At 43.0% G+C, this 27,437-nt stretch overlaps 1 protein-coding gene across 4 annotated transcripts; it reads left to right on the plus strand.

Moving 5' to 3' along the window:
- Positions 1–6,873: 6,873 nt before the first annotated feature.
- Positions 6,874–25,603, plus strand: ACTR6 (actin related protein 6). Of its 4 annotated transcripts, none has more exons than XR_007771735.1 (12): positions 6,874–7,209; positions 10,528–10,645; positions 12,131–12,199; positions 12,576–12,638; positions 13,652–13,775; positions 16,698–16,833; positions 16,916–16,972; positions 18,213–18,311; positions 18,800–18,878; positions 22,063–22,234; positions 22,631–22,765; positions 23,335–23,427. XR_007771735.1 is itself a non-coding variant. In XM_050935641.1 (12 exons), the coding sequence occupies exons 1-12, from the start codon at positions 7,142–7,144 to the stop codon at positions 25,109–25,111; spliced, it is 1,254 nt and encodes a 417-aa protein (XP_050791598.1). In that variant the 5' UTR covers positions 6,892–7,141; the 3' UTR covers positions 25,112–25,603. The 4 variants fall into 4 exon arrangements, 3 of the variants coding, with proteins under 3 accessions (XP_050791606.1, XP_050791598.1, XP_050791599.1); XM_050935641.1 differs by lacking the exon at positions 22,631–22,765 and adding an exon at positions 24,982–25,603 and having other exon boundaries at positions 6,892–7,209; positions 23,335–23,473; XM_050935649.1 differs by having other exon boundaries at positions 22,631–23,422.
- The last annotated feature ends 1,834 nt before the right edge of the window (positions 25,604–27,437 follow it).

Consider the following 27,437-nt stretch of genomic DNA (forward strand, 5'->3'; position numbering starts at 1 on the left):
TCTGGCCCGGCGCCCACGGCTCCCAGCTCCAACTCTGGGTGGTGCGGCCCCCATCTCCAAGCAGCACAGTAAGAGGGGGCAGGGAACACAGAGGAGGTGTTGAATAGAGGGTGGGGGGTGGATTAGGGTCAGGACTCCCGGCAGTCAGAGGGCAGGGGAATTGAATGGGGGCAAGGGTCCTGGAGGGGCAGTCAGGAAGGACCAGGGGTTGGATGGGGTGGTGGAAGGCAGTCAGAAGCAGGGGGGACAGAGAGAAGGGGTGGTTGAATGGAGCAGGGATCCCGGAGGGCCATCAGGAATAAGAGGAGGGGTTGGATGGGGCGGCAGGGGGCAGTTAGGGGACAGGGAAGGGGAGTGGATGGGGCAGGGGTCCTGGGGGTGGGGTGTCAAGGAACGTGGGAGGTTGGATGGGGCAGGAGAGCTGAGGGGGGCACAACCCCCTCGTGGGGTGAGGAGGAGGGAACCGGTTGTTAATGTTTTGGCAGCTCATCACTGCATTAAACCAATGTAATATCAGGCTGCTAAGGTGGTTCTGTTCTACTAGCACCCACTATCACCAGAGAAAGAAACCGAACTTAAGATGGTTAAAGAAAACTTAGTTTGATAGCTTTCTGTCTGGCAAAAAAAATCACTTATCACAGTTATGGTTGTGAAATCCTCATTCCTTTACTGTTTTATCTTTCTGGTCCCCACTTTCCTATTGTTTGTCTGTATTATCTCTGTCTGGTTCTTTGATTGTTTGTTTCTGTCCAATCCTAACATATCATAACAATTTTATAGCCAGTCAAATCCCACCACCTTAATTGATTTACACCTAGGAAAATTAATTATCTAACAGACAAAATCACTTATCACAGTTGTGATTGTGAAATCCTCATTTCTGTATTGTTTTATCTTTAAGGTATATAAACTGTGGTCCAAAAGAAAGTTCTTTGGGTAAAGTGAGGTGCCTTTCACCTGGAGGATGAAAGGGACCTCCCTATGTATATAAACAAAGTCATCTCCATGCCCCTCCCATCCACCTAGCCCAACAGGGGAATGAAAAACAGGTAACTCTACCTCTGTTTGTTGTACTTCTCTCTATTCTCATAAAACAATGAAAAGTCAGTACCTGTGTCTTGTTAACTTGGGGCTGGGCAGGGCTGGGCTCCATCTTTAAATGTAAGCAATGTAAAAAAACAAACAAACTGCATGCATACCCTTACCTAAAGCCCCTTCCCCTTCATCAGGCTCGTCCATGCTTGGCTGGTGGAACTGGCTAGACCAGGGGTCGGCAACCTTTCAGAAGTGGTGTGCCGAGTCTTCATTTATTCACTCTAATTTAAGGTTTCTCATGCCAGTAATACATTTATTATTATTTATTATTACTTTTAATGTTTTTAGAAGGTCTCTCTCTCTATAAGTCTATAAACTGTTGTTGTATGTAAACAACTTTTTTAAAATGTTTAAGAAGTTTCATTTAAAATTAAATTAAACTGCAGATCTTATCAGTTTTGTGCAGTGGTTCTTAACCTGGGGTGCATGCACCCCCTGGGGCAGGGTCGCTGCAAGGATATTTTGCGCCCTAGGTGAAACTTCCACCTTGCGCCCCCCCCCCCCCTTGCACATTAGTTCATTGAGGGACAAATCCCAATGAGCCTTTTTAGACCCCAGGGGCCAGCCATGCCCAGGAGCTGCTCCCCACACCAGGTTCCCCTCTTCCCAGCCCCTGAACTCCCCTAGAGGGTGCACAGCCCCCCCCCATGAGCCCTCTCCACCCACCCCACCCAGGTGGCCCCCGCCCCGAGTCAACTCACTGGCTTTGCCAGGCTTGGGCCACTGCAGCAGCTCTGCAGGGAGGAGCCACCTTCCGGAGGCACTGGAGAGCCAGAGCATTCTGCTTGCAGCAGCAGCGAGCCCCAGCCATGGAGGAGCCAGCGCAATGCAGGGCGGCAGCGCTGCCGCTAATGGGGAGCAGCTGCGTCTCCCCGCCCAGGCTACAGCCCAGTGCCCCCCTGGGGGCTCCTGCAGGCTGCAGTGGATATATGTGGGCCAGTCCCCATGCACCCCCTGGCTCCCCCCTCACCTAGGGTTACCATATTTCAACAGTCAAAAAGGAGGGGAAAGCCCTGCTCTAGCCCCACTCCCTCCCACTTCCCATCCTGCTAGGGAGCGGAGTTCACAATTGTGAGCACATTGGTCACTTTTGGACATTGTGGGACAGGTGCTGGAGGACTTTTAGGGTCAAAACAGGTCACATTGTCTATGCTTGCACTGCCTTCACCTCAGTGTCAATCATGGCTCCATGCCATTCAGGGAGTTGATGTTACTGGGTGGCCATAACAGGGCACTTACATTGACTGGAGACAAATTTGAGCATAGGCACACTCACAAACAGATCAATGCAAAGCAGCTTATGTTGACCTAACTGTGTAGTGCAGACCAGGCCTAAGTCCAGGCTCCAGGAAAGTGTCTTCTCTTGAGCTCTTGGTGTTAGGTGCCTATGCTGTTTTCAAAGTGAAGTCTGGAAGAAGGTAGACCACCACCCTTGTAACTCTTAGTCCAGTGGTTAGGACACTCACCTGGAGTGTGGGAGACCCCCAGTTCATGTTCCCCCTTCACCTCAGGGGGAGAAGGGATGTGTCATGTGAGTGCTCTAACCACTGGCCTATAGGATATTCTGATGGACTCCCTCTATCTCTGCTGTGGAAGCTGTTCCACTGTGAATAAATAATTTAAAAAGTCACTGGCCCAGAGAGAGCACGAGAAATTGCAAGCAGGAGAATGACTCTGTAGCCTAGTGGTTAGAGCACTCACATGGGAGACCCACAATCCAGTTCCCTTGCTCCAATAGCTTTTTAGTTGCTAATTTTTAGTGGAACAGCTTCAACAGAAGAGATTGAGGAAGTCCCACATGAGACTATCTTATAGCTTAATGGTTAGAACACTCACCTGAGGGGTGACAAACACTATTCAAATCCCTTCTCCCAAGTGGGGACTTCAGCTGGGTGTCTCCCTCATCCCAGATGAATGTTCTAAACACTGTTGAGGTAGGTCCTCCTCTTCCCTCCCCGTTTTGTGCAAGTTCATGTCTGGGACTGTTCTGGTAGATGAGCTTTGAGCATGCTTATCGGATTTGGCCCTGCAGATGAGTTAGATGGAGAAACCCCTATCTTCCCTTGGTTCATGCATCGCTCTGGGGCTTGGGCATTTGGACACCTACAGTGGGCCTGCAATGCACACGTACAGGGGAATAACCATAAGTGCCTAACTTTTTTGCTGCAAAACCCTGGGTGCTGAGCAAGTTTAGGCACCTACAGGGTTCAGTGGCAGCTAAGTTGGGGTTTTATGAATCTCAGTGGGGCCTGATTTGGGCTAACTGGGCTGGTGCTAACCATCTAAAAATAGCTGCATAGACGGTGCTTTGACGTCATGATTCTGGCTGAAGCTTGAGCTCTGAAGCACACCTCCCCTCCCTAGATTTCAGAGCCCAAGGTCCAACTTCAAAGCACTGTATAAGCAGCTATTTTTAGAGCACTAGCAGAAGTCTCACTAGCCTGTCTGTTGACCCCAGCTGGTAGGCTAGCTCCCACTCAGTAAAACGTGCAGACATACCATCTTGTGCTAGAAGGAGTTAACATTGCAGTTCTGACCGTACCCAGAAACGGTGCTGATTGTTGTGCCACTTCTGTTATCATTATCATACTAATTCCCTCTGTTGAAACCACTTTCCTTTTTGTGCTCCTGCCTCCTACCTGCACCATAACATGGCATCACACTCAGTGGTTTTCTTGGGGTTACCACTTTTAGAAATATGAATTCAAGACAAGAAACTGTAATTATTAGTTTCACATACATAAGCATATTGAACACAATGTATATATAAAATATATTTTGCTTCAGTCTAAAATTGTCATCCTTTTGCAACCTGCAACTCGCCTAAAATCATTTACACCAGTGGCTCTCAAACTTTTTTACTGGTGACCCCTTTCACATAGTAAGCCTCTGAGTGCGACCCCTCCTTATAAAAACACTTTTAAATGTATTTAATGCTATTTTAAAAGCTGGAGGCAAAGCAGGGTTTGGGATGGATGTTGACAGCTCACAACCCCCCATGTAATAACCTTGCGAACCCGTGAGGGGTGCCAACTCCCAGTTTGAGAACCCCTGATTTACACTGTGTGCCAAGGATTGAATTACTGCACAGTATTTACCCCTTTGATGCTATCTTAATTTTGCTGCTCTGGGCTAAATGTTAACCAAGTTGAAGGATTGTTCTATAGCAGCAGAGGCCAAAGTAAACAACTGTACACATCCAGTCCTGATAAAGTAAAGCCTGTGTAATGCTGGCAGACCAGGTGCCAGCTCACGTCAAGGCCCCTAGGCCTCAGCTGAACACTGAAAATACATAACTGGAACCTGTGTGTTAGTATTAGTATTAGAATTACATAAATTTGCTTAGTGTTTAGACTTTATGGAATACTTGTAAATTGCTGCATTTATCTCACTTATATCATCTGTATTCAATGTTATAAGGTAATAATGTTTGTTCCATGACTGTTCTGTCCATAACAGCAAATCACCAGCCAGAAGGGAAGCAGTATCAAATATGAAATAGTAGTTTGCCACAGAAGGCATTATCTCTTATTCAACAAAAAAAGACACATCACCGGCAGATGAACCATTGTGGAACATGAGGACAAAAGACTTTGCTGATTGCTTCCCCAACCCTTGCCCCATTTCCCCCACCACCCAATGAAGAGGTAAGGACGGAGCAACTGAATTCCTCCCAGCAACTGAGCTTGCAATGTGAAGCAGAAGAAGGGAAGGAATAAAAGGCCGTAACAAGCAGCAACTATCTTGTATGCTGCTTGAACTCTGAGGAGCCAGTATTACTAAGCATAAGCAAAAGATCCCCAATGCTTGGCCTGTAATAGCCCTGAAGGACATATAGAGCTTGCTTATTAGGGAAGCATCTATTACTTTTTGTGTTTTATACATGTTTACTGATGAACTTTGTAAACAAGTTCTCTTATTTTCTTTTCCTAGCTAATAAAGCTTTAGATAGGATTGGCTATAATAAATTACAAGCACTGTTTTTGGTGTGAGATCTCAGGTGCAGTTACCTAGGGTAAGTGACTGGTCCGTTGGGACTGGGAGTAACCTGAATATTGTTGAGATTTTTGGTGTAAGGGACCACCTATCACAAACTTACCTGGGTGGCAAAATAGATCAGAGTACCCAAGGGGAAACTATCCGTGACACCATGTTAAGGCTGTTACAGTGCTTAAAGAATTTACACTTGATAATTTATTGGTGAAGTCTAAGTATAGAACTCACAACCAACTTGGGGTCTGTGTCCTGTTGCTTAACAGTCTGCTCTGAGGTTGGAATGCATGCTCTTGAGCCACTGCAGAACAGCTTGATAACCTGGATGGCTTTAAAGCCCAGATCCTCAAAGATATTTAAGCTCCTAACTTCCATTAAAATCAATGTTGTTTGCAGTATTGTTGTAGCCTTGTTGGTCCCAGGATACTAGAACAAGGTGGGTGAGACAATAAAATGTATTACCTCATGCACCTTGTCTCTGTTGAAATCAAGAGGGAAAACAAAGGGATCAATCTTGACTCCATTGTATGTAATAAATGGCAAAATTCTCACTGACTTTAATAGCAGATGGACCAAAAAGAGAAGTGTCTCAAAAACCAGCAATAGTAAGGTTTCCACTCAAGTGAAAGAAAACCGATAAGGGATTTTAAAGTTGAGTATGTTCCTTTAAAAAAAAAACCAAAAACCTCAAAGTCAAGACTCATCTTTCCTGTTTTTTCTGGATAATTTTTTGTTGTCAAAGGAGAAGTATATTATGAGCAATCAGATTGTAATTGAAAGCATATAGATATTGAATCCTATCCCCTCCATGAGTTACTTCAGAATATGAATTAAATGGGTATTTAAAATTTTGCTTCATATTTATTTTGTTAACAATCTGACTCAAAGTTCCTTTTTCTTTTGACTGCTCTTATCCTTGTCTCTTGATATGTCAATGTCAGTAGCACTCCACTAGCCAACATATGCCAGGATAAACAAAACTTGAATTTCTTTTGTAAAAAAACAAACAAAAAAAACCCAAGAAAGGGGGCGGGAATTAAGAGACCTTTCAATTATTCTTTTTGTCCATTAAGAGAAGCAATAATAACAGAAACTCACTTTACCCTGTACAGCTCTCCTTTAAAGCTATTCCAGTTTGTAAGTTTAACTACATATTTCTTACCTTGTAGTTAGTGATAACAGTAGTTTCATTTAAGATATTAAATTCTATCACCTGTCCTGTATCTAAACTGCTGCAGAAGTATTTTTTAAAATACTATCTTCAGAATTCCTCAAGTGTCTGCTACCTTACTCACCCTGCCCCTTGGCTGAGTGACCCTAGTATATCTGATGCTATACCACAGAGCAGCGATTCTCAATTGTTTTCTCCTTAATGCAACGGATGCGGTTACTTGGTTGTGTTTCCCTAGGCTGTTTTGTGGCTGAACCAATAATTTCCTCTTCGCGGCTGCGGAGAGGGATTTGCCTCTCCCCACCTGAGCACGCCTGAAGCGTAAGAGATTTCACCCCAGACGCGTTTCTATCAGGGACCCCCAAGGAAGAAGGGGGCGGGCAGAGGGGTTCCCGCTACTATCAGAACTCCCAGAATTGAGTCCCGCCAGAGCCCACAAGCAGCGGCGCAGCTCGCGGGGCGGCCCTGCCAGGTGCGTCCCGACTGCACTAGCAGGGGCTGGGCAGCGAGACCCGGGCGGGGGTGGAGAGACTCCACCTCCCCGGCCCTGCTGCGCCTCCCCGCCCGAGCCGCCGTGAGGACGCAGCGCCTCATCCCCCAGGTAAAGACTCCGCAGGTGCAGGGCCGCGGCCTCGCGCAAGACGCATCAGAACCGGAGGGGGCGACTCTTCCCCTCCCCCCTCAGGTCGGTCCGCTCAGGCTTTGCCTCCAGTGTCATGGCGCAAAGCTGAGGGCGGGACCGAGCACCACGTGTGATCAGCCCTCTCGCGCCAGGCGCGCTCGCCCGGCGTCCTCCCCGTCCCCATCATGCAGCGCGCACACGTTCCGCCGCTCAGACTCTGAGTTGCTCGCCGAAGCGGTGGAGGCGGGGCTGGAAGGAAGATGGCGACGCTGGTGCTGGATAACGGCGCCTATAATGCCAAGATCGGCTACAGCCACGCGCACGTCAGGTGAGTGCACCCGCCGAGAGCCCGGTCCCCGTGCGGCTTCTCTGCGGTGCTCGGCGCCGCGCACGGTAGAGCCGCCGCCGGGTCCTGCTCCCGAGAGAGCCCGTGAGGCGGCCTGCGTCTCTCAGGCTCCGTTGGTTTATCGGCTCTAGCTCCAGAAGGTGGCGGGGCGGCTCCTGCTGCAGGCCTGGCCCCCTGCGCTGCGGGCTGCCGCTCGGCCCCGCATGAGGAGTCTGTGAGCCCGGGACATCCAGCCCCGCCCCGGTCCTGCCGCCTCTCCGGAGTCAGGCGTGATAGAGTAAAACGGAGCCTGACTCGCCACTGAAAATACAGATCCTGCCAGCTCCGTGTTCTGTCCCCAGACTCCCCACGTCCCAGTCTCTGGCGTTTGTGTTTCCCGGTGGCTCCACCCCGCCCGCCCCTTCCCTTGAGCCTTCCTGCTCTTTGCCCTCCCCCAAGCGCCTTCTCCAGCTGCCAAACAGCGGATCTGAGACCCTGCCTCCAAACAGCTGTGTCTGGTGGGTGCTGAGCACCCCTGTTTTTTTCCCATAGGTGCTTGGGCCTGTGCCCCAGGTCATTAGTCAGGATTAATTTTACCTAGGAAGTGCTGTGGCGGCTGGGGCTCCTGCTGTCAGCCAGCCCTGGTCCTTAGTCTACTTCTGGTGTCCGGACCACCTGCTGTCAGCATGACAACAGGAGCCACAGCCACTTGGGGGTGACCTCAGGAATCCCTCCTCATGGAGTCCCTGTGAGGTGAGCCTCCTGCTGTCAACCAGCCCTGGTTGGTGCTTCCATTGTCAGCCAGCTAGGGATGACAGTAGGAGCTAGTCACCCTGGGGCGCCTGCTGTCAACCAGCCCTGGTTGATTGGGGCTCCCTGCTGTCAGCCTCAGCCAAGGCTTCCCAGTGTCAGCCGGGAAGTGAGAGGGGACCCCCCTGTAGCCTCCCTAGGCTTGGGGAGGCTGAGGAACCCAAAAAGGAGCAGGGATGAGGCTGGGACGGTTGAATTATGGCCTTGTGGCTTCAGGGGGGCTGAAGTGAGGAGGGTGAGGGCTGATGGAGTTGGAGGTCTGTATTAATGGTGGGTTCTGAGCAGGTGGGGTGAGTGCTGGGAGGGTGAACTGAGGGCAGTGAGGGTTGATTGGTTAGGGAGCTGATCTAATGGGGTGGTGATGATGGGGGCTGGGAGGTTGAATTGAGGTGAAGTGGGTTGGGTAGGGACAGGATTAATTGCTGGGCAGGAGAAGAATATGTGGGGAGTGAGAGCTCCTGCAGCGGGGGCCAAAATCACCTTATCCAATACATGTGGGAGAGTGGGCAACACTAGTAATTGTCACATGCACACACCCTGGGGATGGGTAGACTTAAGACTGACCTAAAAATACAATGTCATCTTTTTTAAAAAACCTAATGATTTTTGGGTCACTCATTATTTTTGAGAGTTCAACTCATGATTATTGATCTCGTGAAGTTGGCAATACCGCTGCTGCCTGCATCTCAAGGGGAACAAGTGCTGTGGCTGCAGGTGGGGCAGCCCAGGAGCAGGAAGGCTAGGGTTACCAGGTGTCTGGTTTTCGAGCGGAACACATGGTCGAAAAGGGACCCTGGCAGCTGTGGTCAGCACAGCCAACCATGCTGCTAAAAATCTGGTTGGTGGTGCTGTGGAGCTAAGACAGGCTAGTCCCTACCTGTCCTGGGACACCGCTTTGCACCCTGGAAGCAGCCAGCAGGTCCGGCTCCTAGGCAGGGGGCGCACAGGGCTCCACGTGCTGCACCCACCCTGAACACCAGATCGGCCAACGGGAATTGGGGGCAGTCCTTGCGGGAAAGAGCAGTAAACACTGTGGAGCCTCCTGCCCCCTCTCTTCCCCTCCCTCCCCTACTTAGGAGCCGGACCTGCTGGCCACTTCCAGGGCGCAGCGGGGTGCCCCAGGACAGGCAGGCAGCTTGCTTTAGCCCTGCTGACCAAGAACCACCGGAGGTAAGCCTGTGTCCCAACCCCTTGCCCCAACTCTGAGCCCCTCCAAACCCAGAGCCCCCTCCTACACCCCAAAACCCTCATCCCTGGCCCCACCCCAGAGCCCACACCTCTAGGCCAGAGCCCTCACCCCTTGCACCCCAGCCCAGAGCACCTCCCCCCCCGCACTCTGAATTGCTTGTCCCCACCCCCTAGCCTGGAGCCCCCTCTTGCACCTCAAACCCCTCATCCCCAGCCCCACCCCAGGGCCAGCACCCCCAGCCCAGAGCCCTCCCACATCCCAACCCCCTGCCTCAACCCCCAGCCCCCTCCCACATTCCGAACCCCACAGCCCCACCCCCAGCCTGGAGCTCCTTCTTACACCCCAAACCTCTCATCCCCAGAGCCCACACCCCCAGCTGGAGCTCTCACCCCTTCCTGCACCCCAGTTCTCTTCCCCAGCCTGGAGCTCCCTCCCAAACCCTGAACCCCGCATTTCTGGGCCCACACCACAGCCTGCGCCCTCATCCCCATCCGCACCCCAGTGAAAGTGACTGTGTAGGGGGGAGAGTGAGCCACTGAGGCAGGGGGGATGTAGTGAGTGGGGGGTGGGGCCTTGGGGAAGAGGCGGGGCTAGGGTGTTAGGTTTTGTGCCAATAGAAAGTTGGCAACCCTAGGGAAGGCTCAGGGAATTTTCCAAATGGGGGCTCCTTTCTGTTTAGATTTCACACAAAGAGTAGCAACAGCATTCTCCTCCCGGTACCGGAGAGATGCACCAGCAAAGCTTCAGTTAGTTAACCCTGTATCTTGCCAACTAAAACATATCTTCCAGCCTTGAAAACATCAGGAGATGGAGATTCCATCATTTCCTTCATTTCCTTGGCAGTTTGTTCCAATGGTTAATCACCCACGCTGTTTAAAAAAAAAAAAATGGGGGGAATTTATTTCTAATTTAATTTTTTTCTTGCTTTAACTTCATGTTATTGATTATGGTCCTTTATCTTATAGCCTTAAATGATCTTTTCACGTATCTTAGGCCCAGACCATTTAGTGTTGGGCAACTGTCTCAGGCCAGTTTGCAACCACAGAATGTGATCGTTAAGGAAGGAAAATGTTCTTAACCTGTGGTTGGAAGTTTCTGTAATTTCTTTTAGCAATTTACTGTTTGATTTGGTATGTTGAGTCATTGGCAAGACAATAAAACAATCTTGTGGTTTTGCAATAACGAGGGTAACTGCTACTTTCTAAAAAATACAGTCACAGAATTTTATGGAAAAGGAACTATTTATGGAATTGATGTGAAAATGCACAATATGATTTATATATGATATGATGTACAGGAAAACATTCTTAACTTTTTTTCAGTGTTATTCCCAACTGCCAGTTTAGATCAAAAACAGCACGCCTGAAAACTTTTACAGCCAATCAACTGGATGAAATTAAAGATCCCTCCGGACTCTTTTACATTCTCCCTTTTCAGAAGGTAATTAAGATGCTTTTTAGATTTAGCAATGCAGTCTATTACAGGGTGTGGGTTAAGGGTCTATTACAGTCTATGGGTTGATCCTGGGGCCGGTTTTGTTCAACATCTTTATTAATGATCTGGGTGATGGGATTAATTGCACCCTCAGCAAGTTTGCAGATGACACTAAAATGGGAGAAGAGGTAGATATGCTGGAGAGTACGGATAGGATCCAAAGTGACCTAGACAAATTGGAGGATTGGGCCAAAAGAAATCTCATGAGGTTCAACAAGGACAAGTGCAGAGTCCTGCACTTAGGAAGAAAAAATCCCATGCACCTCTACAGGCTGGGGACTGACTGCCTAAGCAGCAGTTCTGCAGAAAAGGACTTGGGGATTACACTGGACGAGAAGCTGAATATGAGTCAGCAGTGCGCCCTCGTTGCCAAGAAGGCCAATGGCATATTGGGCTGTATTAGCAGGAGCATTGCCAACAGATGGAGGGAAGTGATTATTCCCCTCTTCAGCACTGGTGAGGCCACACCTGGAGTATTGCATCCAGTTTTGGTCCCCCCCACTACAGAAGGGATGTGGACAAATTGGAGAGAGTCCAGTGGAGGGCAATGAAAATGATTAGAGGGTTGGGGCACATGATTTATGAGGCAAGGCTGAGGGAACTAGGGTTATTTAGTCTGCAGAAGAGAAGAGTGAGGGGGGATTTAATAGCAGCCTTCAACTATCTGAAGAGGGGTTCCGAAGAGGATGGAGCTAGGCTGTTCTCAAGGGTGGCAGATGATAGAACAAGAAGCAATGGTCTCAAGTTGCAGTGTGGGAGGTCTAGGTTGGCTATTAGGAAATACTATTTGACTAGGGGAGTGGTGAAACACTGGAATGGGTAACCTAGGCAGGTGGTTGAATCTCCATCCTTCAAGATTTTTAAGGCCCTGCTTGACAAAGCCTTGGCTAGGATGATTTAGTTGGTGTTGGTCCTGCTTTGAGTAGGGGATTGGACTAGATGACCTCTTGAGGTCTCTTCCAACCCTAATATTCTATGAATGTTTATGTTTAATATATGCAATATGCTACAATTGTAAAGGCATAAACAATATTTAAAGCAAACTTCAGATAGAACAGTGTAACTTCAGTATCAAGCCTGAAGTGTGGCTTCCATAACCTGCCACCAGATACCAATTTAGGAAGCATGATTCATATTGTAGTAAACTTACTATGCAATAATTTAAACTAAATGATAGGGAACAACAGAGGTACAATATTACTTATCTTTGGATCTTCTTGCTTGTAGCTGCACAACATTTACCCCTTTAAATAGGTTTGGAAGGGCTTCCGTTATCTTAAAGAAGAAGCTGTTATTTCTGAATTTTGTTAGGTTATCAGTCCATCTAACAATTACTCCTGGAAGCCTGAAATTCTGCAGATGTGGAATAGTTAATAAATATGCAATATTGTCTTATAAATAATGTCTTTTTTTCCCCACAAACTGCCATAGGGTTACTTGGTGAACTGGGATGTTCAGAGACAAGTTTGGGATTACCTTTTTGGGAAGGAAATGTATCAGGTAACTAAAACACTTAAGAAACAAAAATCTATAAATACAGATTTAAAACAATTACTAGAGGTAATACAAAAATGTTCCAAATCATGGATATAATGGTGAATTCACCAATTTATGAATTTTGCAGGAATATTCAACAAGGGCTCACATCTAAAATTTAGGAAGTTGAATTACCTATGATTTTGAGCTCAGTTCACTCAGGCCACGACTGCAAACTAGAGCCCATGTTTAACTTCACGCACATGAGTAGTTTTGGTGACTTGAGTAGGACTAATTACCCGAGTAACGTTAAACGTGTGTTTGCAAGATTGGCGCTTCAGCTCATAAAAGTTACTTGATAATTGTTTTCATAGACTTAATTAGTATAACTTATTTGAAGAACCAGGTTTTGTTGCATGAAGGAGACAGTTACAAAAGTGGAAGAAGGGCTGAGATTTACATTGTGACAGTCTTTTGGGATCAAGTAGTCATTTTCTGTGCATGAGTTTCTCATTTTTATGATGAATAAGTTAAATTTATAAAGTGTATTAATAGAATATTATTTTGCTCACTTCACCAACATGGTTTAGCATGAAAAGAGTGTTGGCGGCTCTAGCCTTAATTTTTTTTTATAAGCAAAAAATTTGATGATGTTAACTTATAAGGCTGGTCTTTACAGTACTTAAAGGGGAACATGTTGGGAGCCAAACTAACTCCTCAGAACATCTCTTTGTATAATCTGGGTGGGGAAATTGGTCTGGTTTAAGATTTTAAACTATTGGGTTCATTAAAGAAACTCATTATTACAATGGTTTTGGTACTAGTTTGCAGAATGAGCGCTAAAGAAAGGAACTGTTGTCTTGTGTATTCTGGTTCCCATTGAGTCCCATTATGGTGAAAACACCTTAGTGAAGGCCTGTTTTAGAAAGTCTGAGAACTGAGTAAGTACAGAAAGGGCAGGGATGAAATCCTGGCCGTACTGAAGTCAGTGAGATTTTTGCTGTTGACTTCACCGAGGCCAGGATATTACCCAGGTTACTAGAAGAATCAAGCTTCTATATAAGTGGCAGAGTTCTGTAGTTGGCAGGACTAGGGTAAAATTTCTTGTATACATGTTAAATATTTTTATTATTACCCATTGAAATGTAGAGGAAAGATAAAGGGTTAGGTTGCTCTTAAGAGCCACAACATTAAAAATGGCTGCATAGGACAGGGAAATGAAATAATTCTATTTTGCCCTGAAAAATGTTAACACATTGGGTGCTGTAGGAGTGACAGTGCACATAATGTTTCTTATTCAATTTTTTTTCCCCCAAAACCCATGTGCCACAAGCAGCTGGTAGCACTGATATCTGTAATAGGCCTGGGGGAAATTTTATACAGCATGGTGGTTGTTACATACCACAAAATGTAAATAATATGGATAGTGGTTTCTAAAATGTTGTTTGGGAACAGAACTTTATTTTTTCCCCCTAGGTGGACTTTGTAGATACAAATATTATTGTTACTGAACCTTATTTTAACTTCAGTTCAATACAAGACTCTATGAATGAAATTTTATTTGAAGAATATCAGTTTCAAGCAGTTCTTAGAGTAAATGGTGAGTATATATTTTGTTGCTCTGCATTAATGTGCTCCAGGCTAACTTCCCAATTTAAAAATAATATGCCAAAGAAATTACTTCATTTGTTTCCATGACTCTACAGACTAGTATTTAACTTTTTATTTCTCTAACCTATATTCAGTTGTGCATACACATCTAATGTTTCTTCTATATTCCTCTATATTTATAATAATTTAGTGAGAGGATGCTGATATGTAACAGCAAGAAACACAAAGTGAAATGGGGGGAAATCAGTGTAGGCAGAAAGTCACTTTCGTCTTGACGCTCATTTCTGTCAAAGTTCTGTTTTTAAGTTGGTTTCTGATAACAGGAATGTTTGAGACTTCTTGAGATGAAGTAGTATGTGAAAGAGACTGCACTACTACTTGTTTCTTGGCTATATTTGTATGGAGTTTCTGACAGTTCTCATTCACTTTTTGAAGTGGCCCATGAAATACAGTGCTACAGTTATATACTACTTCCTATCCTGCAGAACACATGAAATTAGTGACATGAATCATCATACAGTGCCCTTTCTGATGATGTTATAAAAGTAGGGGAGGAATGAGTTGTCAGTGCACATGATGAGGGTCTTTGCAAGCTATTCAGTCAGGTTTTATATGAATTCTAAACAAATTTTAGTACTGGTAGTGTTATGCTGAAATTACAGGAAAGATGTGTTGGTTTCTTTTTTTAAAACTGGCCTTGAAATAATAGTCATCTATCTTAGACGTGAACATATAAAATAAATGTTTTACCTTTTTTCTGGGGAATGTTTTATAGTCACAATTTTCTTTGTTTTTGAAAAATATTTCAAAAATTCAAGTCACTGAACATAGACTTTAATATAAACTATTCATGTTAATTTTTTATTAAACATTGGACACTGTGGGCCTAATCATGCTTTTATTGATATAAATGGGAGCAGAATATATAAATGGGCTCTGTGTTTATATGTTTCCTCTTTGGAAATACAGTAGAACCTCAGAATTATGAACATCTGGGGAATGGAAGTTGTTCATAATTCTGAAATGTTTGTAACTCTGAACAAAATGTTATGGGTGTTCTTTCAGAAGTGTACAACTGAACGTTGACTTAATAGAGCTTTGAAACTTTACTATGCAGAGGAAAAATGCTGCCTTTTATTTAAATGAAACATGCACAGAAACAGTTTTCTTACCTTATCAAATCTTTTTTTAAACTTGCCCCCCTTTTTTTAGTCGTTTATGTTTAACACAATACTGCACTGTATTTGCCTTTATTGGGGGGTGGGGGTTGGTCTTTGGTGCTGCTTGATTTCATACTTCCGATTCCAAATAAGTTGTGTGGTTGGCTGGTCATTATAACTCTGGTGCTCATAACTCTGAGGTTCTACTGTACTTTTTAAGTTTTATATATACTAAGGAAAACTACGGTTCAAAAGACAGTCTTTCTCATAAAGATAACTTCCGGTTATGATGCACTCTGTTGTCTTTTTTAAAAGCTTCTTTAATCCATTTGTGAGTTGTAAAATTTCTTGCTCCTATAGTTCTACAGAATACCCAGCAGAATTAGAATTAGAGTGGATTCTCTTTTTCTTTTCAGGGACGTTGTGCCTGTTTGTGATGTTTGTAACCAGAACTAAGAAATCAGTACAGCTATAATTTATAATTTAAAGGAGCACAAAGTTAATATTCACACTAGTGTAACTAGAAAGCTGGTGGAGAAGGAGAACTATTTCCCTTTTTCCAGTTTGCTTTACCCAGTATTTAAATTCCTCTGAGACTGTCAAATCACAAATACCCAATGGAGACTTAGGGGACAGGCAATGTGGTTCCTCAAACCACTTTTAATTCCCCTTTTTTGAAAATATCATCTTGAGGTTGTCAGTTCTTTCAAGTGGGAAAAATAATATTTTGTTTTGCATGCTCAAATGGATTTCTTTACATGTATTTTATCAAGGGAATGCAATGGAACTGTTAAGAGCTTTTATACAAGATCTTAAAACACCAAATGGAACACCACAATTAAAAGATGGCGGAGAGATGTATTTCCTTATCTTGATGTTTTTTAGTTTAAATAAATACGAAGAAGAATCTTTTTGTATAGATAGTGAAGAGCACTTGTAATCTCACTTTTTCAGAATTTTTTTTTTTAGATTAATGAGATTAATCATTATAATGTTCAAATACTACCTCTAACTGAAAGTATAGCTTCTTGGTCGAGGAGTATGTGTGGAAAGCTGTATAATTGTTGTACAACAAGCATTTAAAAAGGTATGCTTCCCTTCCAACATCCCCCTTGAGTTTGTGTAGTGTTTCTATTAGAATTGTTATCACATTCCACCCTAGCAGTGACTGTATTTCAATGCCTGATTAAGTTACTCCTTTTATATAAAGCACTGTGGGAATGAAAGCTGTTATATAATTCGCCAAAAATAACCTGAAAATTGATTTGCTAGACAAATTGAGACTAGAAAGATGACATACATTTTTAACAGTGAGTAATTAACCATTAGAACAATTTACCAAATGTTGTGGTGGATTCTCCAGCATGGACAGCCTTTATATCAAGGTGTGATCTTTTTCTAAAAGATATGCTCTAGGAATTATTTTGGGGAAGTTCTGACAGAAGGTCAGGCTAGATGATCAAAATGGTCCCTTTTGGCCTTGGAATCTATGAATCACCTGGGCACACTGCAAAATCCATCTACTTGGGCCTTTGGGAAGGACAGAGCTGAATAAAGTCTATTCTTTTTGAGAGAAGGTGGGGTATTATGTTTGATTAACTTTGGCTGGTGAAATTGTGCTGCTGGAGCTATTCTAGTATTGAGTTACCGAAGATCTGCCAAAGGCATCTAAAATATGGGATAGGTACTATATCTGTTTAGGTGAATTTTAGATCTATAAATGAATATGGGTTGGCATTTTTGTGTTTCAGCTGGGGCTCTCAGTGCACATAGATATTTTCGGGACAATCCATCCGAGCTATGTTGTATCATTGTGGACAGTGGCTACTCCTTTACACATATTGTACCTTACTGCAGAAGTAAAAAGAAAAAAGAGGCAATTATTAGGTAAACTGCCTTATTTCTTTATGGGTGGCTTTTTTGATATGTCTGAAGCGAATGGTGACAGAAAATATTTATTTCTTTTTAGGATTAATGTTGGAGGAAAGCTCTTAACCAATCATCTAAAGGAGATAATCTCTTACAGGTAAAATTGTGCTAACTGTCGACACTTGAGGCCTGGTTAGAAGCCAATTAAAGTCAATGGACGTCTTTTAATTAAGTTAAGTTTAGGATTAAGCCCTCTTTGAAGAAGAGGAAAGCCTGTAAAATGACATCTTGAGCTTCAGCTACCATTTTAACACCATAAGACTCTAGTTCAGCAAAGTACCAAAAGCAGTTGCATAATATTAAGGATGTCAGTAATCCCATTCACTGGGATTACTTGCGTGCTTCAAGTTACACACATGCTTAAGTACCTTACAGAATCAGGCCCTGTGACTTTTTCTGAGATGTCATTATAGTAATAAAGCTATAGCCAGATTTCCACTTGACCGATAAGATGGCACAGCTCTGAGAAGTTGACAGTTTAATTCCACCTGAACAGTGATTAGAACTCACTAAGCCAGTGTTTGCAGGAAGGGTCTAGATGGGTCATGGAGCCCTAAGTAAACATACACTTCCCCAGCCCTGTGTGGAGAAGATGCGCTGGGAGGAAGAGATGCAGTCAGAGAGTGAGCCTGACTTGCAGTCACCCCATAGTAGTGGCTTCTGTCCCACTGGGCTGGGCCTGACTCCACGTTCTGGGTGTTGCGACCAGGTGCATGGGGTTGCAGTGCCACTCAGGTCTGGCTCAGCTGTCCCTCATCCATACCACTCACTCAAATACCAGTTGGCCTGGCCACCCAGAGTGTAGCACAGTCCCACAAGGCAGGAGCTGATGCTGCAGAGTGTGTGTGGCAGACTCATTCTCCAACCTCTCCTCTTTTGGCGTCTCCCTTCCGCACTGGGTGGGAATTAGGGTTATAGTGATGAAGCGGAGATGTTTATATGTAATGGTGAGTCACAAAAAAAGACAAAAGGCAGTTGGTGAGTCATCTTAGTAAAAAGTTTGAGAACCACTGCACTAAACTCGCATCCTGTATTGGGATCCCCTATAACTGACCCTGTGCAGGCATCTTTGCTAGCAGAACTGGATGCGAGATCGTGGCCACAGTTCTTAGTGTTGACGGCTTTACGTTGTTTGGATTAAAGAGTAAAAATACCCTGTCATTTCTACATGTCAAAACTGCTTATATATAAGTTAATGTACATATTATAATGTCAAGATATTATAATGTCAGCTTCTTGCAATTTGAAAACTGTAAGAACTGATCAATAGTGAAGAAGAATAATTATAAATGTATATTCAGGATGATCTGTTTTCTAACATTTTTATTTTTTTATAGGCAGCTGCACGTTATGGATGAAACTCATGTAATTAATCAAGTGAAAGAAGATGTATGTTATGTGTCTCAGGATTTTTACAAGGATATGGAGATTGCTAAGTAAGTTTACTGTGTTGCCAAATTTGAAAGGAGGTAGTTCCAAATAATCTAATTGTGTAGAGCCAAATACCACCATCCTTATTCAGGCAAAACTCCCCCTTAAGTGAAACAGACGCTTACCTGAGTATGGCCTCCAGGATTCGGCATACTTTAGCTATGTTTATTCCAGGGGCCGGCAACCTTTCAGAAGTGGTGTGCCGAGTCTTCATTTATTCACTCTGATTTAAAGTTTTGCATGCTAGTAATACATTTTAACGTTTTTAGAAGGTCTCTTTCTATAAGTCTATAATATATAACTAAAGTATTGTTGTATGTAAAGTAAATAAGATTTTTAAAATGTTTAAGAAGCATAATTTGAAATTAAATTAAAATGCAGCGTCCCCTGGACCAGTGGGCAGGACCTGGGCAGTGTGAATGCCACTGAAAATCAGCTCATGTGCTGCTGGTTGCCTGCCTCTGTTCTATTCTAAGCTTGTTGTCTTTTCCAGGTTGAAAGGGGAAGAAAATACAGTAATGATAGACTATGTTTTGCCAGACTTCAGCACAATCAAAAAAGGGTTTTGTAAGGTAAGTATGACTGTCAGCCTTTTCTGGAATACTTTCTTTTCGTCGTCTTCCTTGGTAGTGAGGGAGGAGGGGTGGAATTTTTCTCTTTTTTTTTTTTTTTGTGATACTGACTAGTAATATTTTCTGCATTAGGAATTAATCGGTAAAATTTTCCAAAAAAAGTAAGTGACAGAGGGGTTCAAGTTTAACAGATTTTCAAAGTCACATAGGTTTTCTTAGATATTTTATCCAACATCTGAAAATCAGCTATAATACCATAGGTTCAGTATCTCAATCTAGCCCTGTATTTCTCATTCCAGTATAAAATATGAAGTATGTTATGTCCTAATTTTGATCACCTTCTCAAAACTGCCTTACCTGTTGCTTGTTATATGGTTATAGTTAAGGCTATGATTTAGTCACGGGTATTTTTAGTAAAAGTCATGGAGAGGTCACAGGCAATGAACAAAAAGTTACAGCCCCTGACCTGTCCATGACTTGTACTATATAAATACCCGTAATTAAAACTTAGGTGCTCGGAGTGGGGACTCCTACTGCTGCTGCTCCAGCGGGTGGGGCAGCCCGGGGCTCAGCCCAGAACTAGCTGCCTGGGGCCAGCTGACCAGTGGCTGGTGTGGCTGGTCCCAGGGCTTCCTCAGTTGCTCAGGTGGCCCTGGGGTCAGTCACACCAGCCAATACAGAAGTCACAGAGGTCACAGATTCTGTAATTTATTTTTTTTTAAATTTTTTTCCCCCAGGACCTCCATGACCTCCCTGAAAGACGTGCAGCCTTAGCTATAATTAGGCATGGCAGAATTTGATTTTCAGTTTTTTCAAATATGATTTTTAATGATACTTTTCAATTTTTAACTTTTTATTTTTGTAGTTGGGGGTAGGGTTGAGGTTAAGGCAGTGCTGACAGCAGGGCTGCAGGGGGCTCCCTATGCAGCCAAAGGGCCCAAGACACGAGAGCGCAAGGTGCGGGGGAAGCTGTGTTGGCCTGGCCTGATGGAGCAGGGACCCCTGCCCAGAACTATAAGCAGGAGGATGAGGCTCTGGCTGTGTGGGAGACCACCCCACTGCTGTGTAGTTCCTGCCCACACCCCTGGCTGGTGAGTGAGCAGGTGGGGCTATGACAGTGAAGCTGCAGAGGGCTCACTGCACAACTGTGGAGCCAGTGAGATTGGATCCCTGCAGGCACATGGTATGGGGAAGGCTCCTAGTGGGGCATAGCAGTCACCCTTGGACAGGGCTGCAAGGAGGATGACATGTCCCTGGCCACAGGGGAGGCCATCTGCTATTGAATGGCTCCTGCCTGGGAATGGAGCCATTCAGCATCAGGGTGACCTCCCCTGTGGCTGGGGATGACAACAACTCCTCCCCCTCCTCCTCCTTGCAGTCCTGGCTGGGCATCTCTGCTCTGCAGAGCCAGGACCACAGTTTTCCCTGAACCTTGGTCCAGCAGGGATCCCGTGTCACTGGCCCCACTATCTCACCAGGCAGGAACTGCTCCTCTGCAGCTGCCAGCTCATCATACTCCTTGCAGTCCTAGCCAGGGGTCTCTGCTCTGTTAAGCCAGGACAACTGCACGCTCCCACGCACCTTGAGCATGCCGAGATGGGGTCTCACTGGCCCCACTGCTGTGCAGGGAACTCTCTGCAGTTCTGCTGTCATGGCCCTCCTCCCTCACTCCCATGGATAGTGGAGCTGCAGAGGACTCCTTGAATGACCGTGGGTCCAGTGTGGGGAAGGCTGCAGTCCTGGCAGGGCAGAGCGGACTCCCAGCTTGTAAGTGAGAGGGGTCTGTGCCATTGGGGCTGCAGAGGGCTCTCTTCACTGCCCCAGAAGCCATTCAGCAGCTGTGTGGCCTCGGCCTCCTTGCAGTCGTTGTCGCTAAGAGCCGCTGCTCTGCCTAACCAGGACTGCACCTTGTGCCTACAGGAATCAGGTGTCTCCAGCCTTGAGACAGCACAGGGAACCCACTCACTCACTCCTATAACAGCAGGACTGCAAAAGGCTCTCCTCATGGCTAGTGACAACTGATCTTTGCAGGCACCTCAACTATTAGTGACTATTTTTTTATTGATTTCAGTGTATCAGCTGAAATGGTGTTTGCTGACAGTTATCAATTTTAAGATCAAATGCTGCCAAGCCTAGTTAAATATAACTTCCTTTGCTATAATTTAAAAGTTCTATATCAAAGTGCAGTCATAAGGCACAATTCTGATTCTGATATCTTTCAGCTGTTTTCACATGCTATCCTGAGAAGTTTTGCTACTTCTTGGAACTCAGACACTTACTTACGTTATAGTCAGTAAGTGTTGTGGATAAATGTTACACCTCTACCCCGATAGAAAGCTGTCCTTAGGAGCCAAAAAAACTTACTGTGTTATAGGTGAAACTGCATTATATTGAACTTGCTTTGATCTGCCGGAGTGCGCAGCCCTGCACCCCCCGGAGCGCTGCTTTACTGCGTTATATCCGAATTCATGTTATATCGGGTCTTGTTGTATCGAGGTGGAAGTGTATTAGCATGGTTACCAATAGAAATTGCGATAATTAAGAATGGGAGACTGTCTTCCATTATAGTTTCCTGTTTCTTTTGTTAATAGTTCAATTTTAGGGCTGAAATTTTCCATGCCTGTACTCCATCCTAAGGCAATATATTTTTTACAAGGATCAAATATCTTTTTTGAGTTGGGAGGGTGAAAAAATATTCTCCTGCTAGAATAACACAAATCTAATACTCAGACTTTGAAAAATTGCTTATTGGTAAATGTGTAATTTAGAGAAGTAGAGTAAAATTTTCAGAAGTACCTAAGTGTGCACTAATCTTGCATAGGCAAAACTGCAGGTGTCAGGCAGAGTCTGGAATGGGGCTCCTTCAAAAATGCAGCACCAAAATGCTTTCATATGCTATTCAAGTTGACGCCACTGTCTGTTCAGTATGGCAGTAAAAAGTTAACATCGGACACAATTCTCGTGCTTAAAGTCTAGAGTAGGGGATTACAAAGGATTCTGGAACAGATGTCCGCTCCCTAAGACTTGTACATGATACGTGACTCAGTATATAGAAGATACTACCTTCAGAACCATCCATAACAGGTGAATAATATGTAAACAATGAGATCAGATAAACTTGTTACTCTTGTGTGTGCTCTTCCCTTTTTAAGAGGGAGTTGTCATTCATGTCTGCCTAATTTAGCCAAGGGAAGAAATGGTGTTAAGTGGAAAATACAAGACTGGGGAACAAATACTTCGTCTAGCAAATGAGAGATTTGCTGTTCCAGAAATTCTCTTCCATCCTTCAGATATTGGCATTCAAGAAATGGGAATTCCTGAAGCCATTGTTTATTCAATTCAGAATTTGCCTGAAGGTATAGTGGTTGCAATGTTTTGAAATGTATTCTTGAAGTCTGAATATTTTTGTTAGAATCCAAAGTGCATCAGAAGCCTAGCATACTTTGTGCCGGGAATTAAAGGACTAAACATTGATTGAAAGTGCAACAGTTTTAACTCCTTGTGAATGTTAGTTACTGCAGAGCTCTTTTGCAGTTTCCTTTAATATTTCCTGTTATGGAAATACTTGCTTACTTTGGTAAGCTGATTGGTTTCTATTTGTGCTTCAGATAAAATGTAACAGTATGGCTGGAAACCTCATGAGTTCATTTTCTAGTACAAAACACAACCACATTGAATTATTTTCTCTGAGGATGGAATCCTCATGACTGCACTTGAACTTAATTTCATTTTTATTTTAAAATGCCGTTTAGTGTTGGGAGAGGAGGGAATAACTCATGCTGGCAAATGAGGCCACTGAATCTTAAAAATGAAAACTAATCACCCTTCTGGCTGTGTTGTATTCTGTGGAAGCAACAATTGTAACATGACAATGCACATGTTACTAGGTATGTAGATACATTTCTAATTAATATGGCCAAACTTCTGCAGGGGAAAATGTTCATGACTATGTGGTGTCACTTCACAGCTGTAGCATCAGAGCCACAAAACTACTTTCATTCTAAAAATATGAAAATTAAAATCTCTTGTACGTTGATCCTATTTCTTTCCCATAAACTGGGCTGTTTGAGAGCATTCATGAAATCCAACATTTTTAAATACATTTCTAAAAGACAAATTTTGAAAGCCTCACAAAGCAGAGGAAAACTAATGAAAGTTTTCATATTTAAAAAGAGTGCAGTTCATCAAATTCACCTGTCACACCAGAAAACTAGTTTCACACTTGTGATTATCACCTAATTAGTGGAGCCTCTTGGTATGTGCACATCCTATGGCTTACAGTTATCCATGCAATACCCTTTATCTAAATATAACCAGTATGTATTTAATATATTTAGAACATTATCTAAAGTGTAGTTAAAAACATTAGTTTTAATTCTTGTCCACTTTAACTTAATGTACATGAAGAAATTGGAGAATCTTAAGCTAAATACATCTATTTTGGTTTTGTTTAAAGAAATGCAGCCTCACTTCTTCAAGAATATTGTACTGACTGGGGGAAATACCCTTTTCCCAGGCTTCAGGGATCGAGTCTATTCTGAAGTTCGATGCCTCACTCCAACTGATTATGATGTTTCTGTTGTTCTGCCAGAAAAGTAAGTCCTAAACAATATAAATAAAAATGCATCTGTTTTACTGTTTGGTTCTCCTAACAGAATAGAAATGGTAAAGTAGGATTCCTTCTGCTAATTAAATATTCTTATCTGTGTCATCTTTATATTCCATCATTTAATTTAATCTGTTCAAGTGGCCCAAAACTAGACCGGAAGGATGTTGTAACTCAGTACTTAAAATGTATTTGCAGAGCTATATTGTGCTTGCTGCAATCCTGCAGACACTTACACACGTGCTTAAGTTTACTTCTGAGAGTAGTTCCATTGAAATTAAAGAAACCATTCACAGCAGCAAAGTTAACCAGTTGCATATGCATTTGCAAGATCAGGGGGATTATTTTCATATCTCTTATTCTGAAGAATTCCTGAGTATTATAAACATTATACATACCGTATCACTGATACCTGCAGCACTTCTGGGATTTGGAGAATAGCAGCAGGGTGGATGACTGACAGTGACAGGAGTGCCAGGAGAGATATTCACCTCTCTTAAAATTATTATGGAATCATTCATGTCTATGCAGAGTGGCGAGAATGTAGGTTCAAACACTCATCCTAAAGACTCCCCCACCAAATAAATACATTGTATGGGAATTTTATCTACTGTGGAAGGATGGAAGACTGGTCAGTCCGGCTCAGATTTGAACCTTAGGTTTGAAACATTCATTTGAACGAAATGCTTAGATCACTATATTGTACCCACTGGCTCCAAACCAGTTTTGTTAGTACAAGCCATTCACCTTTGAAGAATAACTTAATCAGACGTATGTAATTATTTATTTTAGTTAGCTGTATATATGTGAAGTGTGATTTTTAGAGGAAAATAGTCTCTACCCATAGAAATTAGTTACTTGGCCTCTTTGAGGAACCTTAAAACATGATAATCAAATAACTGGTACATGCCTGATGTAAGAAAACAGTTTTAAACTGAAGCCTCTATTTCTGCTAAACCTGTGGTCACTCTCCTATATAGATCTGTGATATAGCTATATAAAGGTTCTTGTGCTTAATAGAAATCATGCTCTTGCTGTCATCTCATGAGTTCTGATACCAATTCACACCATTCTTTGGCCCAATTAAGTTCTGATTTCCTTAAATGGATACTGTCATTTTGAAAATATAACTTGGGTGAAGTATAGCACCAACGATGAACTTGTAAAAGTTTTCATCAAATATTTGTTGCTGAAGCTCAATGCACGACTCCCTTACCATTCCTAAAAAATACATGGTTACCAATTTAAAATTTTCATAAACCCACTAAAAAGATCCGGAATACTCTGAGCCGGGCCCCCTTTGCATCTTTCTAATGGATGCAATTTTTCAGCAGATTGTCTTAATGTATAGGCATAATGTCTTGTTTTACATTTTATTAATGGCTGTGGCTAATTTCTAAATAAAAGCCCTAAAATGATGGTCTCACTTTTTCAAAATACTACATAATTTGGAGTATTTAAAACTAACTTGTGTGGTAACTTTTTTTTTCCCCCCAGCCCTATTACTTATTCTTGGGAAGGTGGAAAGTTGATTTCTGAAAATGATGATTTTGAGGACATGGTAGTAACTAGAGAAGATTATGAAGAAAATGGACACTGTATTTGTGAAGAGAAATTTGATATTTAAGAGGCACATTTGGAGATATAGTGATACTCCACAATTTCACTTTGAATGGAACTTATCTGAACTACAAACTATTTTGTGTAAATTAGAACTATTCTAACTTTCTTTCCTATAATTAGGAATGTACAATGAATTAGTGTAAATAGCTTTATTTTCACAGATTTTAAACTAGCACTGAAGCCTAATATGTTATATATTGCGCTTTGTCATTTTATCTTATTGTATTCCATCCTTGCTAATATTTTTCAATAATTGTGTTATTTTACTTTAAAAAAGTGAATTACCTATTAATGGCATGAAACAAAAATATTTGAAGATTAGCGTAAAACAATTGTATAGGAGCATTAGTCTCAACTTTATTTTCTCTTCCAACATGAAGGCTGTTGTCTTTTTACTGAAATAGTATGCAGAATAATTTGCATCAAATACTCTTTAACCTGGAGCTCATTTTAACATGTCCTGGGAGAAAAAAATTCTATAAAAGGCTTACTCTGACTTCTTGTAATTATCTCAGTCAATGGTTAAACTCAAAGTGTAATTATTCCATTGTGGAATGTACCCCAACTTTCTGAATATTTTTTTATAAGTTTAGGATAAATCTATACAACAGAGATTACCCCTTTGCACAGCTATCACCTGTAGTTTAAAAAAACAAAACAATTAAGTCTTCAGATTAACTTGTTAGCCTTCCAGCACTGACTCTAACTCTGCCCTTTATTTTGAGTACTGGACTCACCTTTGAATATGAAATGATTTAAAAAAAGTTAGAATTATGTAGAGTACACCAACATCTGAGGTCTCTATTTTAATCCTTGTTCTTCCATACCCCTCCCCTTGTTCTCCCTTGCTGTTGCACGTAATTTAGATAGTAAACTTTGATATAGACTCAAGTGCCATGAATGTTATTGATGTATTAAAATTAAACATTTCCAATTGGCCTTTGCAAAACATCTTAATCTTTCTCATGTAATAATTTATTTATTTTGAAATGTATAGCCTGTTTCCTTAAAAAACACCTGTCTGGGCTAGGCTACACCTTTGCATTTTGCATGCAATATATTGTAGCATTCTTTCCTTGCCCCATCTCTCGAGTATTGTATGTACCGGAAAGGAAGAGGATCGTTGGTTACTGAACAAAGTGCATGTGATTTTACAACAAAATACTAGAAGAGATTTATGGAACAATCCAGTAATGGTAGAATTAGATAATTTAGAGTGAGTTGTACAGATTTAGTTCTGTGTAAAGAACATAAATGTCACTAAGCTGGACTCTGATCTTCAGAGAGAGATAGTCCATTTGAGGTAGGGAAAGGGTGGGCTGGCTGTTGGTGGGAATGAGCTGGCAGAGTTTTAAGACTGGAGTGGAGGGGAAAGAGTGAGAAGGAGATAACATAGAGTTTTGTTTTGAATTGAAGATATATTTACCATTGAAATGAACTGACATTGGAGGCCAGGGCTTAGGCGGTTGTGAGCCAGATCTAATGTGCAGCAGCCAGCATGAATGCTGGACACAAACCCCAGAAAGGCACAGCACTAAGAAGTCCAGAGCAGTTCTCCCTACTTCGCACAAGGCTTGAAACAGCCAAGCACCCACATGGGGTGCAGGAGGTGTGAACCACAGCAGCCATGCTAGGCCTGAATGGCTATTCCATTTCTACCTCCTGCATGGGGAGCTGCTGTTCATTTCTCACCCACAGTACTGGCTGCTGGGCAGGTAAAAGTGAAGTAACTAAATGATTCAAGAGAGCTCTGAGTAGCATCAGACTATGATTAGTGAATTAAGGAGCAAGGCACTATGAATAATTAGTCAGTGAGGCTCAATCACTTACCAACAAAAGTCAAATGGGTAGGAATTACAGATGGTCATATAAGCAGTCAAAAAAATTGGACTACCACTCAATGACAGACAAGTGCAATAGGTGGATTAACAAGGCAAGCAAACCTTAAAGCCCAGAAGGGTCAGCCAAGAACTATAACAGGGAAAGGAGCAGGAGTTAAGTGACAGTGATTTCCTGTCAAAATTAAAAAGTCTTAAACTATTGATACAAAGGCCAGAATTTGTCATTTAATGCACTGCCTCTTGGTGGCAAAATGTTTTTTGGCTCTTGACCCTTTAAAGGGAGGGGTCAGGGCTCTCTAGAAGATGGAAATGACATGGCAGAGCAACTCATGGGCCACTCGCTGGGTCTGAAGATCTGGTTAGGTATTTACATACTCCATAGAGTTTCATTGTGCCTTTATCCAGAATTGCTACTTTATACAAGTTGTAGCTAATGCTATTTAAGAGCAGGCACTTGGGGACAAAACAATGGCAAGACAAGAGTAGCAA

The sequence above is a fragment of the Gopherus flavomarginatus genome, chromosome 1, assembly GCF_025201925.1.
Source record: "Gopherus flavomarginatus isolate rGopFla2 chromosome 1, rGopFla2.mat.asm, whole genome shotgun sequence".
Taxonomy (NCBI): domain Eukaryota; kingdom Metazoa; phylum Chordata; order Testudines; family Testudinidae; genus Gopherus; species Gopherus flavomarginatus.